At 35.6% G+C, this 17,326-nt stretch overlaps 1 protein-coding gene across 1 annotated transcript in view; it reads right to left on the reverse strand.

The window, feature by feature from the left end:
• LOC107020608 (coiled-coil domain-containing protein SCD2) overlaps positions 1-16,718 on the reverse strand; it is a 29,661-nt gene extending 12,943 nt beyond the window's left edge. Inside the window, exons 1-13 of the mRNA XM_015221044.2 lie at positions 16,138-16,718; positions 15,539-15,708; positions 15,045-15,120; positions 14,836-14,877; positions 14,679-14,741; positions 14,220-14,269; positions 14,087-14,114; positions 9,246-9,320; positions 9,063-9,173; positions 8,916-8,976; positions 7,394-7,510; positions 7,164-7,282; positions 6,349-6,418 (exon numbers count right to left, since the gene is read on the reverse strand). Coding sequence (XP_015076530.1) covers positions 6,349-6,418; positions 7,164-7,282; positions 7,394-7,510; positions 8,916-8,976; positions 9,063-9,173; positions 9,246-9,320; positions 14,087-14,114; positions 14,220-14,269; positions 14,679-14,741; positions 14,836-14,877; positions 15,045-15,120; positions 15,539-15,708; positions 16,138-16,530 — 1,375 coding nt within the window. The 5' untranslated portion in view covers positions 16,531-16,718. The remainder of the gene's footprint in view (positions 1-6,348; positions 6,419-7,163; positions 7,283-7,393; positions 7,511-8,915; positions 8,977-9,062; positions 9,174-9,245; positions 9,321-14,086; positions 14,115-14,219; positions 14,270-14,678; positions 14,742-14,835; positions 14,878-15,044; positions 15,121-15,538; positions 15,709-16,137) is intronic.
• Positions 16,719-17,326: the final 608 nt, after the last annotated feature.

Genomic DNA, 17,326 nt, shown 5'->3' on the forward strand with positions numbered 1-17,326 from the left:
GGGTGGGGTGGGGTGGGGAAAGAAAAATGTTTTAAATTCTATTTTTAAAAATTCAATTTCTTTTTTTAGGGGAGAGTGATTACTTTAATCTTTAACTTTTAAATATAACTAATAGTTTAGGGAAAAGGTTATATATTCACCCTCGAACTTGTCACGAAAAGTCAGTTATACGCTTAAACTAATATGGTGACCCATTACACACCCCTGCTACTAAAGAGTGATTTGTTTTACCCTTAAGACGTGTAGTACCACCCTCACAATGGGAGGTGTATCACACTTGCGCCACATCATTTCAATGTCACTGCCACATCAGATGTCATGTCAAATTTTGACTAAAATTCTTCATATCATTCAATTGTTTCTTCTTCAATGAACACCACCATGAAACCACTACCATTGCCGTCATATTACTACCAAATCTATATATTTCACTAATGAAAACCAAAATAGTCACCATAAATCCCACCACCTAAGATCAAATCCACCATTGAAATCATACTAACACCATTATCCCCACAAAAATTAGAAAAATCCAAAACAAAATTTGACACCCATAAACAAACTCATCACCAAAATTACATCATCACCATCAAAAGGTACAAACCCACCACCAAATATCACTACCACCATTGTCAATATCTATTTTTTCTTCTCCACCACCTTCAAGTCCGGCTTCTTTGTCACCCCAGGCCAACAAATCCATCATTATATTTTATTTTAAAAACTTAATCATCAATTTTATCAACCACCAACAAATCTAAAGAGAAATCAAATATAATGAAAATGGTGAAATCGAATAAGCATTAAAATAGGATATGATGCGGGGTGGGGGAGAGGACTTTTATGGGGTATAGTGGGGTGGGTGGAAATTGGGTATGAAATAATGATGAAAAAAGTAAAGAAGAAGATGATTGCCTGTGATAAAAAAAGAAAAAGAGGCATTGGGTGGGGGGTGAGGGTAGGGTGATAGTAAAAATAAGATTTTAATTTATTTTTTACTTTCTTTACTGTCAAACGCGCTTTAATTTTATTATTATTTTTTTATTTTTGCCACGTCAATTTTAGGGGTAAAAAAATTCATTTTTAAATAGTAAAGGTGTGTAATAGATCATCATTATAGTTTAAGCGTGTAACTGACTTTTCAAAAAAAGTTCAAAGGTAAATTTGTGTATTTTCTCTATAGTTTATTTAATTTTTGTCAAGGTGAAATGTTTTATCCATGTGATATGCCATGTGGCAAGGCTTTTTTTAAAAAAAGTGTATTACATGCATCACTAAGGTATATTTCTCAAACTAATGAGGGATAGTTTAGGTATGAAAGATAGTTTAGGTATGAAACTCATTCTCTCAAATATCTTTGTGACATTGAAATTTTGTGAGACTCTACCAGACGTGTTCAAATCGAGTCCCATTAGGCGTGCCAAATTTGTTTGCAACAAATTTTATAGTAATAGAAAATAAAATACAATCATAATTCGAGTCCCACTGGGCCAAATTTGTTTGATAAATAGTGCAGGTACAATTTGGTCCCTCCCTTGATTCTTCTGTCATAAAGATTCCTCCATATTCAAGGGTCGTTAGTAGCGTATTTCACGAACTAGGATGATTTAGATTTAATTTGTTTATGAATATTTCATGAATTTGTGGAATATTTCAGATGTCTTTTCAAGGGAATATAGTACCCTTTGTATAGGCATGAACTAAGGTTTAGGATTGAGTAGCCTCTAAAAATCCTAATTAAAATTGAACACACCTTGTAGAGTCCAACTCAAATTGAACACGTCTTATAGAGTCCCATAAAATTTCAACGTCTATAAAATTATATTTTAATAAATAATACTCCCTCCGTCCCATTTGCACCATTTCCTTTTTGGTCAGTCCCAAAAAGAATGTCACATTTCCTTATATGGCAAGAATTTAAAGGTATAGTTTCTTTTTTACCCTTGTTAGTTCCACTTAATTTTAAAAATAGTACTCAAATACATTTATAAGGAGAGAAAAGTGAGTCTACTTTTGAAGGGCAATTTGGTAAACATTTCAAAATCTTCATTTATTTCTTAAACTTTGTGCCCGGTCAAATGTTGTCACATAAAATGGGACGGAGGGAGTAAATGATAAAATTCACGCCGAGAAAACAATAATAAAAAACAAAACAGTATTGCAACAACCGTATTTATTGATTTCAAAGTGTGAGTGTTACAATCTCTATTATTCATCTTTTCGGATGTAAATTTAAGGGCTCTTGAGCTTGATCTTAAATTTGTCTTGAACTTGATCATCGATTCAAGGGCTTTGGAGCTTGTTCTTGAATCATCAATCAACTTGAACTTGAACTTTATTTTGATCTTGGCTTTTATCTAAATTCAAGGGCTTCGAGCTTGTTCTTGAATCCGATTGATCGTTCTTAAATTTAAATTCTTAAACTTGTAGTTTATAGAGAAATCTAAGGTGTTTGATCCACGGGCTTTCTCTAACTTCTTGTTTAGAAATTTTCGGTCGGTCCCTTTTCTAAATTATGAGGACCTCTATTTATAGGTGTGGAATAGAGGAGTTGTGATAGGAACTGGTATCCTTTCGGCCAATCAAATTTAAGTGACATGGCATATGAGCTTTATAAAGCGGCTTGTCAATTTGACACATGACATAATTCTATTGGCTTGGTTGTTGACTTGGCACGACATGTGGCACCAAACTGGGCCTGGGATGAGACGTCATTTGACTTAGCAAACTAGTATCATCTATTGTAGCTCAAATCAAAATTAATTTAGATTTTAATTAAATCCATATTTTCTAACTTAAATGATTAACTTATATTAATCCATAATTTATTTGAACTGATATATTCATGAATTTAATATAATCTGAATCATATTATAATTTATATTTAAAAAAATTTACATGATTACAAATGCCCCCTGCTTCAAGACTTGTCAAGATATTTTATCTTTTGAAGACTAGGCTTGAAGTATTATCTAGAAAAAAAATGCACGACATTAATATTGAGATACACAATAATTGCACCATCCAACATAAATGAAAATTAAAATAGTAAAACTAACATATATGTTTTGTTTCCATTAGGACACATAAATGTTCCTTTTTTATTTATTTTTTCAATTCCAATTAAAAAGGAAACAATTGTAATCCATCTCAATTTCATATTCACATGTTTTTCTATCGCCTTACAATCCACTTGATTCTATAGAACGATATTTAACGAGTTTCAATCCAAATTTCGAATATGTTGTAGCCAATCGTGTTTATTTTCTATAGAATCAAGTGGACCGTAAGGCGGTACACAAACATGTGAATATGAAATTGAGATGGATTACAATTGTTTCCTTTTTAATTGGAATTGAAAAAAAAGGAACATTTATGTGTCCTAATGAAAACAAAACATATATGTTAGTTTTCTTATTCAAATTGAAAAGTGGCCGCATGGAGTAATTACTAGCAATCTTCTTCTTCACTCCAATTATGTTGGAGTGGTGCAATTATTGTGGATCTCAATATTAATGTCGTGCAATTTTTTGTCTAGATAATACTTCAAGCTTAGTCTTCAAAAGATAAAATATCTCGACAGGTCTTGAAGCAGGGGCATTTGCAATCATTTAAAATTTATTAAATACTCCCTCCGTTTCAAAAAGAATGTCCCTATTTCCTTTTTAGTTTGTTTCAAAAAGATTGGCCCCTTTCCTTTTTTGGCAATAATTTAACTTTAACTTTCCACGTGGCATGATTAAAATCACAAGATTAAAGGGCACTTTGGTACAATTGACATAACTTTAATTTAGAACCACAAGATTAAAAAGTCTTCTTTTTTTTCTTAAACTTCGTTCCAAGTCAAACGAGGTCATCCTTTTTGAAACGGAGGGAGTATAAATTTATAAAATGATTCGGATTTTATCAAATTAATGAATATTTAGTCCAAAATGAAGTATAGATTAATTTAATTGGGATAATTATTTAAGTCCAAAAAAATATAGATTTAATTAAAATTCAAATTAATTGATTTGGGCTACAATAGAGGAATCCAGTTTGTTAAATCTAATAACATTTCATCCTCGAGGCCAGTTTGGTGCCACATTGCATGGCAAGTCAAACAAAGAAGCCTATAAGATCATGTCATCTATCAAAATGACAAGCCCGCTCCATAAAGTTCATATGTCATGTCACTTAAACTGATTGGATGAAGAGAACTTGTTCCAATCGCAAATCTTCTATTCTACAAACTATAAATCTAGGTCCTCATAATTCAAAAAAGGAACCAAAAATTCTAAACAAGAAGTTAGATAAAGCTCGTGGATCAAACGACATAGATTTCTCTATGAACTACAAGTTTAAGAATTCAACTTCAAGAACGATCAAGATCAAGACCAATGGATTCAAGAACAAGTTTGAAGCCCTTAAATTCAAATAACAGTCAAGATCAAAATAAAGTCCAAGTTCATCAAAGATTCAAGAACAAACTCCAAAGCCCTTAAATCCAAGATCAAGTTCAAGACAAATTCAAAACAAAACTCAAGAGTGCTTGAATTTATATCCGAAAAGTCAAATGGAAGGAATAATAGAGATTGTAACACTCGCCCTTTAAAATCAATAAATATTGTTACTGCGATAATTTTTATTATTGCTTTTTTCAATGTGAATTTTATTTTCTACAACTTTTGATTGTTTTCTCAATGTGAATTTTATTTTCTGCAAATTTTGGCACGTCTAGTGGGACCAAATTTGGCCTTCATCTCTTTTTAGTTCTCACATAGATCAAATCTACAAATCTGAAGCCGCAAAGGTAGAAGAATGATTAGTACTTCAAGTTTCGTCTTTAAGTTTCATCAAGTCTACCCTCCGACAAACCCTGAAGCATGAGGCATTTGTAAACATTGAAATTTTGTGGAACTCTATAAGATGTGTTAAATTTAAGTTAGGACTCTACAATATGTGTTCGATTCCAATTAGGAATCTTGGAAGGTACTCGATCCAAAACCCTAGTTCATGCCTATATTAAGGGTAGTATATTCCCTTGAAAAAGCATCTCGATATTCTGCAAATTCATGGAATATTCAAAAGGAGATCAAATTCAAATCATCCTAGTTCGAGAAATACGCCATTAACGACTCTGTAATCATGGATAAATATTTTACGAGAGATTATTCAAGGGAGGAACAAAGTTGTACCTACACTATTTATAAATTAATTTATGTTTCTTCATATTTTATTGTGATTGCAATTATTTTCTGTCACTTTAAAATTTGTTGCAAAAATTAATATCTTGGTGGTAATAACATGTGTACATTACAAAAATTGTCGAAGTTAATTCAAATATCTTGGTGTAATAACATGTGTACATTTCAAGAAGAGTGACCAAGCAATATATTATGGAGAGAAAAAGAAAGTCAAGTACTTCAAAGAAATTTAAGATGCAATGTTCTATGGTGTATAGTGCTAACAACCCAAAACATGAAAGATGCAACCCTTAATCTATTGGGGTTATTAATTACATGAGACTTTTGTCCTTGTGATCGTTCCAAGGAATTTACGGTCTGCTTTATGTAAGACGAGCCATGAGGTGAGTCTCAGAGATTCCTAACTTTGCCTTTCAAAATGATGGTTATTAAGTGGAGACCTTAATTTATTCTCAATGTTACCGTGAGAACATGGAGGTGGCCAATCACCATTTTATATGTTACCATCCAAAAATGGAAAAAATTACATGTAAAACTGTAAGTTTGTTTTTGCATTACATAACAGGCTGGAACATTTGTTTCCCACAATATAGATGTCAATATTTCGAAAGCACACAACAGTACAGGTAGGTATCTATATTATGGTACAGGTATAAGCAGCCTTGAATTTTATATTCAGACTTATGAGGCAGAACATCTGTTTTATCAAAGTGGTGGTGTTCAGACCAGCTAATGCTCAACTTCACTGTCTGGTACCTGCTATCTCCTGCCAGCACAGGTATAAAGTAACTCTTCCCACCAAGACTTAGACAGATGAGAAGATATCACCTAGTGTATTTTTGTCTCTATTGGGAGTTTGGGATTCGAACACTGACTTCCAAGGTTTACACCCACTTCATTGACCACTAGGCTACACCCTTGGTTTATGAGGTAGAACACTTTCAAGCATCAAACCACAATCCTTGACCTTAGCTTTGAGTCTATAACGACTATCATTTCATTGGAAGATATATAACTAAGCAAACAATGACTGCTGAACAGAGCATGTAATAACATATACATTTTTTTGCAAGTAGGGTTTATGGCTTGGAGATCAAAAAACAAACATATGAACATACCAGTAGTTAACTAACAATATTTAAACAACAAACAAGAGACAAACCTGAAATCGATGTTCGAGCAGAGTTTGGACGCCGTTGTTGAGCCAGTGCAAGCACTATGGCATCCTCAACCTGGATCAGGAATATCAGTAAATGGTAAAGTAGTTCCCTATTATTCCAACTAAAAGGAGAACAAAAGAATACCCTGGTGCACATGCAAGAGATTTTATATATTCTTTTGAAATGGGCAACTTTACATGCAAGAGATTATTTGCACCCAAAACTATTCTAGAGCAAAATAGGACAAGAATGGATTAAAGTAGCAGATTTCATCCTTTCAATATGAACTTGATGTTCCAAATCCGAAGACTGGCCTGATATTGGCCTGTGCCCAATCCCTCGGCTGAACACCATAAGTATCATAATTATTTTCTCAAGCAAAAACCAATTATTTTCACTTTCTGTAATAATCATTATGATACATATTCAGTAGGTCCTTTCTTATTTTACCAAAGTTTTGTCTAAGATCAGCTTTAGGCATAACAAACTCCTAACTGAACTGATCATATTCTTTTTAAACTGCAATGTGGAAATTTTAACACTTAAATTGATGAGTGGCTTGGTGAAGAAATGAATGAGCATTGGAATCTTTAATTTGAAAAAAGAATCATGATTTGTTTATCTCAAAAAAACAAAGAAAAATGATTTGCGATGCTAATGATAACAGAATTAATAACTTTCGTAATAAACAACATGAGAAGTACTTAAACGCTCAAGTTCAGAAACAGGTTAAGCGATGCATGCTCTACCTAATTCAAGGAACTAAAGAAAAATACAAGAACAAGAACAACATAATGACTATAGTTATTAGAGTAACCTTCAAAGAAACAAGTTCATTCAAGCCCATTTCAACAGAAAGCATGCTTTCTATATTTCCTTCTCCAGTGAGATCATTCAAATCCTGAACAAACTTTCCCATCTCTGGATTGTCATCACCTGCAAGAGAGAATATTGATTATGCCCATTCAAAATATTTACCATGTGATAAACCCATAGCTTGGAAATCCACAAAATCAAATAGAAAACCCATAAATAAATCATGCTTGCCTTTTTCCAAACATTCTTCCTTTGCCTTTTGGCCAGCAGAGATAACCAATTCAAAAGGAAGAGGTGCGAAGGATGACCAGTACTCGTGTTTTGAAGCAGCAATATCTGCACAAATGCCTGAAGGGAAAAGCAGAGCAACATTGACTTAAACTCAAGAGTTCAAACCGGTAACATTTCTTACATATCTAAAGCAATGAAACAAGAGTATAGGGACACATGGGGTCAAAACTTAACAAAAAGTAAAGCATTGGGTGGATAAGAATGCAATTAGACAAGTAACGAAAAGTAGGCAACATTCATGCACTGGAAATTGTGAAAAAATCTTCTCCGCCCAATTTATATGATGGTATTTGACTAGGCACAGAGTTTAAGATTGACAAGAAGACTTTTAAAACTTGTGGTCTCAAATTAGCATATTTGTGTGGCTATGAGTCACCTTATTAAGAATAAAATGAGAAGTTTAACATCAAATTATTACTAAATATAGAAAGGTGTCATTCTCTTAGAAATGAGTGTCATAAAAATTGGGAAAGGAGGGTATTTAAATTTTATTTCTTTTGATAAATGTGGTGTCCAGGCCACCTTGCGCGCTCTCGACTAATTCCACAAGGTACCTCCCACCAGCACAAACACCCAGGTAACTCCACTGCCATGGGTTGAATAAATTAAAAGAAATCACCTAGTGTTTTTGCCTAGGACTCTGTGAGGATTTGAACCGGAGACCTCATGGTTTTCAATACACTTCATTGACCAGTAAGCCACACCCTTGGATGCATTTAATTGATGCAATCCGTTATGAAAAGTTAATCTCCTTCTGTATAGTTGTAAAACAATGTAATCATAGTTAATTTGCATGTAATCATAGTTTGCCTAAGCCAAGGATCTATCAGAAACAACATCTCTACCTTGGTAGGGTAAGGTTTATGTACACAGTGATCTCTCAAGACCCCACTTGTGGGATTTCGCTGGGTATGATGTTGTTGTTGTAAGTTTTCTAGGTGAAGTTAGTGCCACTACTATAAGTTCCTTCTTTGTAACACTATAGGAGCAAAGGCACCTGCTTTCAATCTAGCTATCTTTCAAATGTGCAATTGCAATGTATCATTCTTCTATCTTTGATTCACTATCTTATGTGCCCTTTTGTCTTTTTTCCTTTTTTCTTATGGGTGCGCGTGATGGAAGGGTTTCAAGGTATTTCATTTGATAAAACAATCGGAAAATCAAACACAACAGTTAAATTGACATAACTTGGGTGACATCATAAAACTATTTCAAATCTATAGCTAATGATAAAGGTCAGTGTGACCAGCAGCAGTATACAGGAAACCAAAAATTAATGATGAACCATTAAAGGAAAAAGAAAAGAATAGAAATCAAGAAAAGAGATTTTCTGATTCAGAAAAGAATAGAGATCATGTTTCTTCTCAAAAACAAAGAACAGAGATTATGTTCCTTCTCAAAACAAAGAATAGAGATCATGTGTGTGACTAGGAAAAAGACAAAACTCTGATTCATTACTTACCAAACTGAGTTGCTAAACCCCAATATCGTGCAAGCCAGCATCGTTTCAGAACAACATCTTCCTACAATATCGAATGCGCGGAATTTATTTCTATGATGAAAAATTTTGCAAATGAAGAAAGCAGCATCAGAAGGTGCAGCTAGATACCATCTCATTCTGGGTTAAAATCATCCTTTGTGTCATAGAGCGTAGAGCTTTAACCTCAGATTCAGACCCCTGAAGTTGATCTACAGCAGCAGCTGCTTCATCTTTTGCTTTCTATGTCAAATGTAGAAAAAAAAGTTAGATAGAAAACCAGACATTGCTGTAGCACATGGTGATGATGTTTACCTGAACATTAGAGTGGAGACTTGCAAGTTCCGCATCTATCCCATTCTTTGCTTGTTTTGCATCTTTCAGTGCAGCCTACACCAGTTAATCTTTAGTTGCTTTGAGGTAAAACATTTTTTGAAACTGAAGCACACTTGAAGACAGTTACAAAGAGAAAGGACAATGCTGTTGTAATATGTCAGCATGGTATTTTGAAGAAGACTTGGACAGTTTAACATGTATAGTTTTTCACTTTTTTGAGCAGGTAACATATGTATGATAAACAAAGAACTACTCCAACTAATTAGTCCACTAATAATCTAAGTTGCTCGGACTCAGGTATGGGTATCTGACGTGGATGCGAATCCGAGAGTCATATTCAGCAAAATCTAAATTTTAAGATTCGAGGGTACGGATTAGGAGGTATTACCTCTGGTTTAAATTCCTTTTTCAGAACTGTCATTTCAATAACTGCTGTGATCCTTATTTTCTTCTCCTGCAGCATACTTCGTGTTGTGGTAATACTAATGTGGTTCTTTTTTTCTGTTCTTTTGATTTACAGCATAGTGCGGGTTGTTTCTGTTCTGCAGTCTAGTTCAATTCATTGATTACTTGCTTGCTTCTGATTTACAGTATAGTTCAGACTTATTGCCTGCTATCTTTCATAAGTTTGAATTAGCTTTCCTTAGTGTTTGCCTTTGTATTTTACACCTTCTTTGGTGGCTTTGGTAAAAGATGATAGACTAGGGACATGTCTTAGGTCAAGGGCGAGGGGTACGAGTGGTAGGTTCCCCTAGGCTGAGAGTAAGGTCTTGGAATATAGGGTCTTTGACGGGGAAGTCCATCAAGACAGTGAAGATTCTAAAAAAGAGGAAGATTAATATAGTGTGTTCAGGGGACAAATCAGTACATACTAAGGCTTGGGATGTGAAAAGTTTTAAGTTGTGGTACTTGGGAGGCTCAATGGATAGGAATGAAGTAGGCATTATCGTAGACGGAGACCATAGGGAGCAAGTGGTGCAAGTTAGGAAGATCAATGATGAGATGATGACAATTAAGCTAGTTATTGAAGGACTTACTTTGAACATTATTAGTGCTTTTACGTGCCACAAGTACGTTTGCACGAGGAGGTCAAGAAGCACTTTTGGGAGGACTTGGATGAGGTGGTGAGGGGTATACTACACACCTAAGAGATTTTTATTGGTGTAGATTTCAAATGGCGACATTGGGGCAACTTCCTATGGATTCGATGATGTGCATGGAGGCTTTGGTTTTGGAAATAGAAATGGAGGTGGAACTTTGCTCATGGATTATAATAGAGCTTTTGAGTTGCTGATAGCTAACTAGTGTTTTCCGAAAAAGGAAGACGACTTGGTTACCTTCCATTGCGTGGTGGCTAAAACTCTGACATATTACTTTTTCTTGAGGGAAGGCAATATAGGCCTTTGTAAGGAATGCAAGGTTATCCTGAGTGAGAATTTCCCAACATAAGTTTTGGCTGATGGACTTGGAGATTGAGCGAGGGTAGAGGCAGAAGAATTCATGACTAACCAAGAATTAAATAGTGTGGCTTGAGCCTTGCTCTCTCTCGGAATATGGATGAGAAGTTGATGGTCATGGGGGCTTGGAAAAGTATTGCGAATGTGGAAAGCATGTGGATAAGACAACTAGTTGCATTAGAAAAACAGCTAGAGAGGTAGCTACGGGTCTCGAGGGGTAATATTGGTGGTTACCGAGGGGATTGGTGGTGGAACGGAGAAGTTCAAGGCAAGTGGAGGAAAGAAGCTAGTTTATGCAAAGTTGGTGGAAGAATGCAAGGATGAGGAGGACAAGCAGACAAATAAGAAAATCTATAAGGCAGCAAAGATGGAGACTAAGTTAGCGGTTACAACAGGAAAGACGAATGCCTTTGAATGATTGTAAACCGAGTAAGGACAAAGGTGAAGATAAGAAATTGTACAGGCTCGCAAAGGCGAGAGATAAGAAGGTCACAGACTTGGATCAAGTGAAGTGCATCAAGGATAAGTAAGGCAAGGTGTTGGCGAAGGAGACCCTGATTAAGAAAAGATGGCAAACTTACTTCCATAAGCTTTTGAACAAAAAAAGGGCTCCGCTAGGTGATTTGGAGCACACTGAGAGACATCGGGATTTTGGGTACTGTAGATGTATTAAGGTTGAGGTTAAGTGCAGCGAAAGGACTAGATGAGATTCTGGTGGAGTTTGGGAAGGCATGTATGGAGTGGTTAATTGGTTTGTTTAATGTCATTTTTAAGACGGCTAAAATGTCAATCCAATTTGGATTCATGTCAAGGCAATCGACTACTAAAGTCATCAATCTTGTGAGGAGACTGGTGGAGAAATACCTAGAAAGGAAGAGCGACTTACATATGGTATTTATTGACCTTGAAAAGTCTTACAGAAAAGGTCCCGCAGGAAGTCCTTTGGAGATGCCAAGAGGCTAAAAGTGTATCGGTGGCTTACATTAGGGCAATTAAGCACACGTATGATGGAGCTAATCTGCGCGTTAGAACGGTGCGAGGAAATTTGGAGCACTTCTTAGTGGAGATGAGGTTGCATTGGGATCAACTCTTAGCCCATTCCTATTTGCCTTAGTAATGGATGAATTGATATGGTCCATCTAAAATAAGGTGCCTTGGTGTATGTTATTTGCGGACGAAATAGCATTGATTAATAAGATGTGCAACGGAGTTAGTGCCGATTGAAGATGTGGAGACAAACTCTAGAGTCTAAAGGGTTCACGTTAAGCAGGATCAGAGTATGTCGTCTGAATGCAGTGATGCAACATGAGGCGATCGTGGAAGTGAGGCTTGACACATAGGCTATGCCCAAGAGAGACAGTTTCACGTATCTTGGATCTATAATCCAAAGAAATAAGGACATCGACAATGATATCACACATCGTATTGATGCGTTGTGGATGAAGTAGAGGCTTGCATCCGAAGTCTTGTGTTATAAAAGAGTACCACCAAAATTTAAAAGTAAGTTCTATAGAGTGGTGGTTAGACCAACTTTCTTATATAAGGCATAGAGTTGGACAGTTAAAAATCCCATGTTCAGAAGATGCATGTTGCGGAGATAAGGATGTTGAGGTGAATGTGTAGGCATAGAAGGAACAACAAGACTAGGAATGAGAATATTTGAGATGACGTGGGAGTGGCCTCGGTGGTGAATAAAATGAGGGAAGCGAGATTGAGATGACTTGGACATGTGAAGGGGAGATGCATAGGCACCAGTGAGGAGGTGAAAGAGGTTGGTTATAGTGGGTATGAGGAGAAGTAAAGGTAGCTGAAGAAGTATAGGGAGAGTTGATTAGACAGGAAATGGAAAAACTCAGGTTATCAAGGATATAACCTTAGATAGGAGGGTGTGGAGTACGTGTATTATGGTAGAGGGTTACACTAAGTGGTGGAGTGTTATCTTGCTTTTCGAGTATTTAGGTTTCTCGGTGTTTGTTGTTATACCAGACATATTATTGTAATTCTTGCTATTGATATCTACCATCGTCTATTGTTTTTTGTGTTTCAATTATCACACTATACTATTTTGTTATTGTTGTTCTTTTCTTGTAGACTTTGCACTGCTTCCCTTGTTAGTTGTTATGTTTTCTCCATAGTTTTCTCTTTTTTTGTACTTGAATTTGCTATTCTTTTTCTTCTTGAATAACACTAATTTGTTTTTCATGTTCTTTCGTGGTAGACTTTGCACGGCTTCTCTTGTTAGTTGTTATGTTTTCTCCATAGTTTTCTCCTTTTTTGTACTTGAATTTGCTACACTCTACCTTCATGTGGGATTCCACGGGGTATTATGTTGTTGTTCTTGATGATGATGATGTTGTTCGGGTACGGATCCACGGATGGATACGGATGGTAAAATTTGGCTAAAAAATCCAATTCATAAAATAGAGCTATAAAGATCTTCTAGGTTTACTTCCCCAAGACCCCAACTTTTTCTTTCAAGCCCTCCAGTTCTTCCCCTCAAAAAAAGAAAAAGAAAGTCATTTGAGGCCTTCCACCAACTTTCCTTACCGATCATTGCTATTGCCTACTAGAAATCACAACTGCACTATTTGAATACTTGGTTTCTCTCTGTCTGAAATATGAAGCAGTGAATATTGACCAAGAGGAAAAGCCAAAAAGGAGACAAAAGGACTATAATATTGAAGTTATGCCATTTCTTCTGTCTTTAAATCCTATGGTGCTCCGAATCTTAAAAATGTAACGGGTGCACGTCGGATTCTCCAAAAGTGTATTTTTGGAGAATCCAACATGGGTGCTTATTGGAAGTGAAGAGTCTACCCAACTTAGCTTAAATCTATTATATCTTCTATTTTGAGAAATCAAAATCTCAACTTTCCCCCAAATTTGTCCATGGACTTTGGTCAAACTATCCGATGTTGTTGACTGAATCCCATATGTATCCCGCACCGACAACCGTCTCATGTTCACACAGGTGCGGCAGCAAAAATGAAGAGTTTGCGCAACTAAGATAATTATTACAAGTACAGTTGAACATACAATTAATAACATTCAAACTTGAATATGAAAGTTTAGCGAGAATAAGCAGGGAAATTAACATACTCTACCAACTATCATGTAGCATACTAGAAATAATAGAATGGTCCATTCTACTCTAACAATGTTTGTCTGTGTGTTTTCCTCAATATGTGGAGTCATGTCTACACAGGCCAAGATAAACATTTCATTTACATTCTGTTATTAGTTGGATAAAGAATGATTTCTAATATTTATGCTGTTTAAGTAAACATTCTTTCACACAAAAGACCAAAGGAAGAAGCAGTGTAACCAAATTAATCTGCAGTTAACTCAAATATCCAAACTGACCTCCCTTTGGCGCAAAGAGGCTTCCTTCCTGCAATTGATAAGATATCATGATACTACAATACATGCATATCCACCAAAAATGTTTGCATAAATACAAATTCAGTGGTAAGAGAAAGATGTGGAAGACTTTTGCCTGCTTAACAACTTTGCTTCTAAAGATACTCCTTCTCCAAGTGCTGCAACCTGATGCATAAGAAATGCCTTTCAACTATCAAAAGAACTTGAAGTTTAAATTAAAACATCTGTGGAGCATAAACCACAAAGAGAATCAATAACATTTATCCCAGCAAAATTTCAAAATAAGGTGTCCATTCTAATTATCATCTTATGACTTCTTTTTTCAGATAAACGAGGTGTTATCAAAGAATGACACGCTGACTATAATCAAGTTTTCCTCTCTTATTTTTATCAAAAGACCAAGACAAAACATAAGTTTATTCCTTTCATCCTCTTTCAGGCAAACCAGTAAATTCCAGTAATGAAGCACTGAGGCTCTTATACGCAACGAGAAAAAACAAATGAATGTTACAAGTATTTAAGAGTAACAAAGAGGAAGGATTTGTGCACAGTTTGGGAATAGTAATGGCATAACCTGTTTCTCAAGCTCCTTCACTCTAGCTTCTGCCTCCTCGTAACTCGTTTCGGCAACTCTAAGCTGCACAGAATTTCTCAAATTCAGTATAAACACATTCAGAGATGCATGTCTTAATGCAAGTAAAGCAGAGAAAAAAGAACTGATGAACGTGCACCTTTCCAAGAAGATTTTCATTTTCTTCTTGTAGCATATCAAGCTGCCGAAAAAATTTTAAGGATCAGAGCAGAAACAGCACTGAAGTCAAGTGATATATCCAAGTAATTACGCGTATATAGAAACACAACAGACACTTTACGTGTCTAATGACTGAATACTATGCATGTAAGAATAGAGAATTGCAATTTGATAGCACAATGAACATACTTCATCACGAAGCGCAGAAGCAGCACGGTGATCTCCTGTGTCTTTCAAGTTAACTTGTCTTAAATCTGGAGAGAATCTGCATTGCGCATTAGGATGATGAACGCAGAGAAAAGGAACTGAATCATGCTAAAGCACCTAGTGCATATATATGAAGGAAGCTCATGTGCCTTAAGACACACTTGGACTGCTTCATTGTTGCACAACAACAGAACTACACATATGTACAGATGATTAAGCTAGTTCAACATCTTTTGAAACGTCATAGCAATAGAATATAATCAAAAAGCGAATATTGTGGGTTCTAAAAGTTGATTAAATGACACAATTACAAGAACTTGGCGAATATGGAATAAATGACAAGTAATAGATACAACCTACAAATGAAAAGCAAAAGCACATCTATTTAGACCCTTTGCTCTAGCTGCTTGTTTGTAGGAGTGTCAAACTGAAAAGGAAAAAGGAAATATCAGAAAAGAGGTTTTCACTATTAGTACCTTTTCTCTCTCAGCTTGTTGGTTGGAGGATCGATTGGTGGTATAGGTGAAGGAGTCCTTACAAGCTGTTGGGTACTTGGTATTGACGGTGGAGGACGAGATGGGACAGTTGGTCTTCCTGCTGATGTTGAACGAAGAGACGGCAATTCCTCAACAATATTCCTAGCTAGCTACTCATAGAAGCAGGAAATGGAAACAATTACCATACAGAGGTAATCAGAGCCAAGAAAAATAATGTTCTGATGCTTATGCTCTTTTAGATTAAATTTGTCCAACTATATCCCTTCTGTACATTATATTACAACTTTTACAACAAACCCAGGAACTAAATCTTAAGAGATTTAACAACAATTCAGTGTCTTGAGCTATATTGACTTTCTGAACAGAAGGTTCAATCTTTTTACCTTACGGTCGACAACAGAGTTATATAACTGAAATTACGTACAAATGCAGTTGAATTTGAACACATTCATACTGGATTGTACTTGATTATCTAGGTAGAGTTCCAGAGGCGGTGAATATTTCAGAAGTTGAACAATAAAGCTGACAAAAAGTAATAGAGACTATGAAGACTGGATAGATCGAGGTCTAGAAATTACCGCAGGTGAAGATGATCTGGTATTTAACTTAGCCGACTGAATAACAGGGTTGATAGCATTGCTATCACTAGAGCTATTGGCAGCAGTGCTGACCTTGGACCTGGAAAAAGAGGGAGGTGGAGGAGCGGAAAATCGGAATCCTAGATCATCATCACCATCTTCATCGTCATCATTGCCAGTGGCTGCTTGAGAGGCCATGACTTGAGCAAGGCGCTGGGCAGCAGCTTTGGCAGCAACATTCTGAGTGCGCTTAATGTTAGACATTCCGGTGATAGAGGAAGAGCGGCCATGTCTTGGAGATGAAGAGCCGACAGTAAGAGCAGCCATGGGAGCTCCGGATTCGCTGCTCCATTTCCTTAACTGACTCGGACTTGCAGTTCGCGCTCGATCCATTAAGACTTGAGTTCAGTATAAAATCATCAACTAAGAAGAGAAAAGCAAAGATGAGCGACAATGTAGTGGCCTAGATTTGGGAGTTCATGTTCGACGCTTGTCTGCCGGAGAGATTGACGGAGACATATATTTGGACGGAAAATTGGTTGGAGTCTCTTCTTTTTCTTTGCCGTCACTACTAACACCTTGTTTGTTGAGAAAATTAAAGGTGTCAAATAAGTCTTTGGTTTTGTTTTTTTTTGACAGATTAATTAACAGTTAGTCAAATTCTCTTTGAAATATAATTAATTAAATTTGGAATCAATTAATATTTTAAAAACTTTTTTAATTTTTTATAAAATATAAAAAGTACTTTATTTTTGAACTTATATAATTCAAGTCAAATCATTTTTAAAAAAAAAAGTTTTTTTAGTGTTATTTCTCTCTTCTCTCTCTTTTGTTCTTCTTCTTTTTTCTTTTTCAATCCAAAAATTCAACTAGACTATCATCATTTTCTTCCTCTTCCTCTCCAACTATTTTTGTTATTTTCCTCCTCATCTTCAGTCGTGACTTACTCTTTTTCTGAACTGAAATCGTGATCGATTTAAAATGGATAAGTTATTTTTAAATTTTTTTTCTTGGATTAATGAACAATAAAATGTTATGTAGATGTAAAAATTGAATAATGATATATGTAATTGTCCCTATTATTTATTATTTTTTAAAGACAATCAACCAACCCAAAAGAAAGCCTAATTTTGAGGAAATGTATGTATATGTATTGTTTAACATTCAGTGAAAAGTTGTTTTTGTTGCT

Source organism: Solanum pennellii, chromosome 5 (assembly GCF_001406875.1).
Source record: "Solanum pennellii chromosome 5, SPENNV200".
Taxonomy (NCBI): domain Eukaryota; kingdom Viridiplantae; phylum Streptophyta; class Magnoliopsida; order Solanales; family Solanaceae; genus Solanum; species Solanum pennellii.